This window comes from Echiichthys vipera, assembly GCF_963691815.1.
Source record: "Echiichthys vipera genome assembly, chromosome: 2".
Lineage (NCBI taxonomy): Eukaryota > Metazoa > Chordata > Actinopteri > Perciformes > Trachinidae > Echiichthys > Echiichthys vipera.
The window spans coordinates 769,544-777,867 of NC_139827.1; the positions used below are offsets into that span (position 1 = coordinate 769,544).

Sequence of the window (8,324 nt, forward strand, 5' to 3'; positions counted from 1 at the left end):
GCTAACCAGAGCAGGAAGGAGCTAACCAGAGCAGGGAGGAGCTAACCAGAGCAGGGAGGAGCTAACCAGAGCAGGGAGGAGCTAACGAGAGCAGGGAGGAGCTAACCAGAGCAGGAAGGAGCTAACCAGAGCAGGAAGGAGCTAACCAGAGCAGGAAGGAGCTAACCAGAGCAGGAAGGAGCTAACCAGAGCAGGGAGGAGCTAACCAGAGCAGGGAGGAGCCAACCAGAGCAGGAAGGAGCTAACCAGAGCAGGGAGGAGCTAACCAGAGCAGGGAGGAGCTAACCAGAGCAGGGAGGAGCTAACCAGAGCAGGAAGGAGCTAACCAGAGCAGGGAGGAGCTAACCAGAGCAGGGAGGAGCTAACGAGAGCAGGGAGGAGCTAACCAGAGCAGGGAGGAGCTAACCAGAGCAGGGAGGAGCTAACCAGAGCAGGGAGGAGCTAACCAGAGCAGGGAGGAGCTAACGAGAGCAGGGAGGAGCTAACCAGAGCAGGGAGGAGCTAACCAGAGCAGGGAGGAGCTAACCAGAGCAGGGAGGAGCTAACCAGAGCAGGGAGGAGCTAACCAGAGCAGGAAGGAGCTAACCAGAGCAGGGAGGAGCTAACGAGAGCAGGGAGGAGCTAACCAGAGCAGGGAGGAGGGTTAAAGTTGAAGCTGCTTCCTGATGCACCTGATGCTCCGGTTGAGTTCTCTCGGCCTGTTGGTGCCGTGTTCACACAGGACTGGGGAGGTCACTGCATACCAAACTAACCGGAGCCACGTTGTCTCAGAGGTTACGCTCTGATGTGACTGGAGCAGTTTAGTTTAGAGTCACTCGTCAGTTCTTACAGATGTGATGTGCGTCGTGTTTTATTACGTATGTTTTCGTGTTTGTTGTCACGTTCAGGGTAGAGTTTAGGTTCATTGCCTTTTTATGGAGAAGTTGGTCTGAAGTGTTCTTGGAGCTCTTCCTGTGATGTTTGTTAACGGACTCTGACGGACCGCTGTCCTCTCGCTGTCCTCTCGCTGTCCTCCCGCCGTCCTCCCGCTGTCCTCTCGCTGTCCTCCCGCTGTCCTCCCGCCGTCCCCCCCCTGTCCTCTCGCTGTCCTCCCGCTGTCCTCTCGCTGTCCCCCCCCTGTCCTCCCGCTGTCCCCCGCAGGTTTCCCAAGGGGACGCTACTGAGAAGCTGGCTCACCAAGTCGCGGCCCAGGTTGCTGCTGCTGATCGCAGGGTTGAAGAGGCCTCAGGTGACCCTCATGAGGAGGAAAAGGATGAAGCGCACAAAAGTAGCAAAGGCCACGTAAGCGGTAAATATGGCTTATGTTGCATGAGGAACAATAACGATAATGTGCAGAATATGTACGTTTGTAACTTCACAGGAACACTGGAGCGCCCCCTAATGGACAGAACCTGTAACTGAGCTGAGCTTTAAGCATCTGATGATTAAACAGTTTAAACGATTAGCGGCACTGTTACACACTAATATCATGTTCTCCTGACTCTTCTTCTGGGCTTTCGTGTGCATCTTGCTGTTGTTGGTTAGACAAACATGTCCCGTTGAACCGGACGCGTGAAAAAGACAAACTTTGCTGCGGTTCCGTCAAAAACCCAACGTTCCCTCTCTTGCAGAACCTGCAGCCGGATGCCCCACTTCACCTGAGTCCTCAACGCCGAGGACCTGCTCCTTAGATATGGACGACGACGGAAAGGAAGACATGTCTGTTGGATCTTTGCCCCCGCAACGAACTAAAGTCCAGGACCCACAAAGCGGAGCGAGGCCAGAGGACGGACCACAGAGATTGAGACCTCCAGATTAATCCGGATCACACTCAGACCTGGACTCCCAGCTTCACCCCCCTCTCCTCAGATCTGCATCATTACACTGTAACGACTGTATCATTCAAACTGTGCCTGTGTTTAGTTCAGACTCCTTCAGGTTTCCAGGTCCACGTGTTCGAGTCCCAGAAGAGTCCGGACTCTGACGGGACTCCGACCGCCGCCTCACATTCTCCAACAGATCCGAACCGAACGAGTAGCTCGCTGCCACGCAACACGAAGCTTTAGTGACACGGAAACATCCAGACGCTGCGATTAGAAACGGCGTTTGCTGTCGCTGCAGGACTTAAATCCACTACATGAGAAACATTTGGCGCTTCTACGTTTTAGTCAGACTTTCATTTTATTTTACAGGAAATGCAAAAATACGTCTCTGGAACAAAACGCTTAATCGTCGCTGCGTTCGTCCGTGCGTGGTCGTAGCCACACGCCGGCTCGATCAATGGAGAGTCTGGAGAAACGAGCTTCAACCTCGCTGAGCCAAACAAGTCATTTTCACTTCCAAGACTCAAGAAGCGGAACATTCAGCAGCTACGTCGCAGAAAAATGGATCGGGACGTTATCTCTTCACTGAACGGCCGTTATCAGTCTACCAGCAGGTTCGGCGGTCGCCTTTGGCGCCGTCAGGACGCCGTGGCGTCTCATTTGAGCTCTCGGAGGCCCGTTGGGAATTCAAACACAACTAACGTTACTAGTTTAGGCTTAGGCAACAAAACTACGTGTTTAGCGTTAGGCAAAGATCTTAGATTGGGTTAAAATGCTAACGTTAAAGGTTGAACATGTAGAACGAGCCGAAAACCGTCCTCTAGTGTCTCAAGATCAAGAGTTAGCGTTAGCCGTTAGCGTTAGCCGTTGCAGCTAAGTGCAGATGAAAGTGATGTTAGCATCCAGGAGCAGCGTAGCCATGTGGGCGTGCGTTTGAATGGCGTTCCTCTCCTTTCTCTCAGTCCATGGAGTGAATGCTCGGCCTATAGTGACTCTGGTTGTTGCCCGTCTCCGCTCACTCAGCTGCTGGGACAAAGAACGCCCCCTTCACTGAGGCTCCCAAGCAGCTGCACGATTGGCTAACTCCATTTCACCCAGTGCCAGCCTACAGTAGCTGCACCCAACAACAGGCAACCAGCAACGCCCAACACTATTGGCTATATGGCAGATTCTACAGATTCAACCTTTAACGGCGTGAATGTTGCTCGGGAAAGTTCACTTAAGTAACTTTAAGTGACTTTTGGTTCCAAACAGAACGCAAACACAAGGTTAAAGGTCCCGTGTTCGACCCTTCACCACCATCCTTCCTTTCGGGTCTTTAAACGCTCGCTGCCGTGGGTGTTGTCTTCTTACAGCGCCACGGTTGAGCGTGGCGTGGACGGGTCAGGGCCGGCGGATATCTGTGGTAGTGACTGCGACTGATAACGTCCGTTCAATCGTCTGATAACGGCCGAATCTGCAAATTCAAAAGGCTTTCAGCCAGAAAAGTCCTTTTACTGGTATTTGACTAAGAAACATCAGCTGATCCGACGTCAGTGTGGGCGTCTTCATCACGGGGGCGCATGCTAACGGTGTGCTGCTTAAACACTCGCTTGATTTCTTTGAAGCATTTTATGGAGAAATGAAATCAAATAAAATGGAAACATGTTTTTCTTTTGTCTCATTTTTGTTATTTTAAACTTTCAACGCCACAAATACAGAAGACTTTTATTTTGAAGTGACTTTTACAGTTAGCTAGCGTTAGGGTGCTAGCTGTTAGCTGTTAGTTCTTGGTCATGTGAAGTCGTAAAAATTTTCAAAAAATCGTTAAATTTGAAAAAAAAGTCGTAAAATGTTGAAAAAAAATCGTAAAATCGGAAAAAAAAGATGAAATATTTTGAAAAATCATTAGATTTTACAAAAAAAACGTAAAATTTTGTAGAAATATCGTAAAAAGTCGTAAAAAGTCGTACAATTTTTTAAAAAATCGAACAATTTTGAAAAAAAGTCGTAAAATTAAAAAAAGTCGTACAATTTTGAAAAAAATCGTACAATTTTTTGAAAAAAAAGTCGTACAATTAAAAAATAATTTGTACAAATTTGAAAAAAAGCCAATTTTTTAAAAAAAAAGTCGTACAATTAAATTTTTTTTTACAAATTTGAAAAAAAAATCGTAGTTTTGAAAAAAAAGTCGTACAATTGTGAAAAAAACGTACAAATTTGAAAAAAAGTTGTACAATTTTTGAAAAAACTCGTACAAATTTTGAAAAAAATCGTACAATTTTGAAAAAAGTCATTTTTTTTAAAAAAAAGTCGTAAAATTAAAAAAAAAGTCGTACAATTTTGAAAAAAAGTCGTACAATTTTGAAAAAAACTTACAATTTAAAAAAAAAATCGTACAATTTTAAAAAAAAAATTGTAAAATTTAAAAAAAGTCGTACAATTTTTTAAAAAATCGAACAATTTTGAAAAAGTCAATTTTAAAAAAAAAAGTCGTACAAATTTGAAAAAAAAATCTTCCAATTTTGAAAAAAAGTCGGAAAATTAAAAAAAAAGCCGTACAATTTTTTTTAAAAATCGAACAATTTTGAAAAAAAGTCGTAAAATTAAAAAAAAAGTCGTACAATTTTTTTAAAAAATCGAACAATTTTGAAAAAAAAGTCAATTTTTTAAAAAAGTCGTACAGTTTTGAAGAAAAAGTCGTAAAATTTAAAAAAAAAGTCGTACAAATTTGAAAAAAAATCGAACAATTTTGAAAAAAAAGTCAATTTTTTAAAAAAAAATCGTACAGTTTTGAAGAAAAAGTCAATTTTTTAAAAAAAAGTCGTAAAATTTTAAAAAAAAGTCGTACAAATTTGAAAATTTGACCAGTGCTGGATGCACTGTTTTAAAATTTGAACAATTTTAAAAAAAAGTCGTAAAATTTAAAAAAAAGTCGTACAATTTTTTAAAAAATCGAACAATTTTGAAAAAAAATCGTAAAATTTAAAAAAAAAGTCGTACAATTTTGAAAAAAAGTCGCAAAATTAAAAAAAAGTCGTAAAATTAAAAAAAAAAGTCGTACAAATTTGAAAAAAAATCGAACAATTTTAAAAAAAAGTCGTAAAATTTAAAAAATTTTTTAAATTTTACGATTTAAAAAATCGAACAATTTTGAAAAAAAAGTCAATTTAAAAAAAAAGTCGTACAAATTTGAAAAAAAATCGTACAATTTTGAAAAAAAGTCGGAAAATTTAAAAAAAAGCCGTACAATTTTTTTAAAAAATCGAACAATTTTGAAAAAAAGTCGTAAAATTAAAAAAAAAGTCGTACAATTTTTTAAAAAATCGAACAATTTTGAAAAAAAACTCAATTTTTTAAAAAAGTCGTACAGTTTTGAAGAAAAAGTCAATTTTTAAAAAAAAAGTCGTAAAATTTAAAAAAAAAGTTGTACAAATTTGAAAAAAAATCGAACAATTTTGAAAAAAAGTCGTAAAATTTAAAAAAAAAGTCGTACAAATTTGAAAAAAAATCGAACAATTTTGAAAAAAAAGTCAATTTTTAAAAAAAAAATCGTAGTTTTGAAGAAAAAGTCAATTTTTTTAAAAAAAGTCGTAAAATTTAAAAAAAGTCGTACAAATTTGAAAAAAAATCGAACAATTTTGAAAAAAAGTCGTAAAATTAAAAAAAAAGTCGTACAATTTTTTAAAAAATCGAACAATTTTGAAAAAAAAGTCAATTTTTTTAAAAAAAAGTCGTAAAATTAAAAAAAGTCGTACAATTTTGAAAAAAAGCCAATTTTTTAAAAAAAAGTCGTAAAATTAAAAATTTTTTTTACAAATTTGAAAAAAAAATCGTAGTTTTGAAAAAAAAGTCGTACAAATTTGAAAAAAAGTTGTACAAATTTTGAAAAAAATCGTACAATTTTGAAAAAAAGTCGGAAAATTAAAAAAAGCCGTACAATTTTTTTTAAAAATCGAACAATTTTGAAAAAAAGTCGGAAAATTAAAAAAAAAGCCGTACAATTTTGAAAAAAAGTCGTACAATTTTGAAAAAACTTAATTTTTAAAAAAATATTTTTCAAAATTTGTACGACTTTTTTTCAAATTTGTAAGTTTTTTTAAAAAATTGTTTGACTTTTTTTCAAATTTGTACGTTTTTTTCAAAACTACGATTTTTTTTCAAATTTGTACAAATTTTTTTTAATTTTACAACTTTTTTAAAAAATATTGGCTTTTTTATTAAATCGTACGATTTTTTCCAAAATTTACGACTTTTTTTCAAAATTTACACTTTTTTTTCAAAATTGTTCAATATTTTTCAAAATTGTACGATTTTTTTCAAAATTTTACGATTTTTTAAAAATATTGGCTTTTTTTTAAATCGTACGATTTTTCCCAAAATTTACGACTTTTTTCCAAAATCTACACTTTTTTTTCAAAATTTGTACAAGTTTTTTCAAAAATTGTACGACTTTTTTTCAAATTTGTACGTTTTTTTCAAAATTGTACGACTTTTTTTTCAAAACTGTACGATTTTTTTTTCAAAAAATTGGCTTTTTTTTTTAATCGTACGATTTTTTCCAAAATTTACGACTTTTTTTTCAAAATTTACACTTTTTTTTTCAAAATTGTTCATTTTTTTTCAAAATTGTACGATTTTTTTCAAAATTTACACTTTTTTTCAAAATTTTACGACTTTTTTTCAAGTTTACGATTTTTTTCAAAATTTTACAATTTTTTTCAAAATTTTACGATTTTTTAAAAATATTACAACTTTTTTTAAATTTTACAACTTTTTTTTCAAAATTGTACGACTTTTTTTCAAAACTGTACGATTTTTTTTCAAATTTGTACAAATTTGTTTTAATTATGAGTCGACTTCGAATTTACGACTTCTTTAAAAAAAATTACTTTTTTCTCAACTTTTAGAAAAAAATACTTTTTTGAGAAAAATTGTCTGTTTGTGCATCATAAAAATAAACAGGTGTGGTTTCATTTGTTGTGTGTTTATTGAAACAGTCACACTTTTGTAAACGTGTTGTTTATTGTGTCGTCTTTGATGTTGTTGTCGTCGTCGTCACTGAGCAGAAAGTGTGCGTCGGATGTTTCCGTAGCGCTGAAGCTCCTCCTCTGAAACTGAAGGTCGGAAGCTTTCTAACGCTGACGAGAAGTCGTCACCGCACAAGAGGACGGGAGAGTCCTCAGAGTCCACACCTGACACACGCACACACGCACACAGGCACACACGCACACACGCACACACGCACACACGCACACACACACAGACAGAGTGATCAACACTTCCTGTTTCTCTTTGTTCTCTTCAGCTGATTTGAAAAAAAACGTTTTGTTTTGACGCAGAAACAGAAACAGAACGATCAGCTGATCAAACGAACTCAAAACAACTACAAAGAGACACAAAACAACCACAAAGAGACACAAAACAACTACAAAGAGGCACAAAACAACCACAAAGAGACACAAAACAACCACAAAGAGACACAAAACAACCACAAAGAGGCACAAAACAACAACAAAGAGGCACAAAACAACAACAAAGAGACACAAAACAACCACAAAGAGGCACAAAACAACTACAAAGAGACACAAAACAACCACAAAGAGACACAAAACAACTACAAAGAGGCACAAAACAACAACAAAGAGACACAAAACAACCACAAAGAGACACAAAACAACCACAAAGAGGCACAAAACAACTACAAAGAGACACAAAACAACCACAAAGAGACACAAAACAACCACAAAGAGACACAAAACAACTACAAAGAGACACAAAACAACCACAAAGAGACACAAAACAACTACAAAGAGACACAAAACAACTACAAAGAGACACACAACAACTACAAAGAGACAAAACAACCACAAAGAGACAAAACAACCACAAAGAGACACAAAACAACTACAAAGAGGCACAAAACAAGAAAAAAGACACAAAACAACTACACAGAGACACAAAACAACTACAAAGAGACACAAAACAACCACAAAGAGACACAAAACACCCACAAAGAGACACAAAACAACTACAAAGGGACACAAAACAACCACAAAGAGACACAAAACAACCACAAAGAGGCACAAAACAACTACAAAGAGACACAAAACAACTACAAAGAGACACAAAACAACCACAAAGAGACACAAAACAACTACAAAGACACAAAACAACTACACAGAGACACAAAACAACCACAAAGAGACAAAACAACCACAAAGAGACACAAAACAACTACAAAGAGGCACAAAACAAGAAAAAAGACACAAAACAACTACACAGAGACACAAAACAACCACAAAGAGACACAAAACACCCACAAAGAGACACAAAACAACTACAAAGGGACACAAAACAACCACAAAGAGACACAAAACAACCACAAAGAGGCACAAAACAACTACAAAGAGACACAAAACAACTACAAAGAGACACAAAACAACCACAAAGAGACACAAAACAACTACAAAGAGACACAAAACAATCACAAAGAGAAACAAAACAACCACAAAGAGACACAAAACAACTACAAAGAGGCAC

At 36.9% G+C, this 8,324-nt stretch overlaps 1 protein-coding gene across 3 annotated transcripts in view; it reads right to left on the minus strand.

Annotated features, from left to right (window-relative positions):
• Window positions 1-6,770: 6,770 nt before the first annotated feature.
• pex6 (peroxisomal biogenesis factor 6) overlaps window positions 6,771-8,324 on the minus strand; it is an 11,356-nt gene continuing 9,802 nt past the window's right edge. For all 3 annotated transcript variants that reach the window (XM_083932681.1, XM_083932680.1, XM_083932679.1), the window contains one exon: window positions 6,771-6,976. In XM_083932681.1, the coding sequence (XP_083788807.1) occupies window positions 6,840-6,976 (137 nt within the window). In that variant the 3' untranslated portion in view covers window positions 6,771-6,839. The remainder of the gene's footprint in view (window positions 6,977-8,324) is intronic.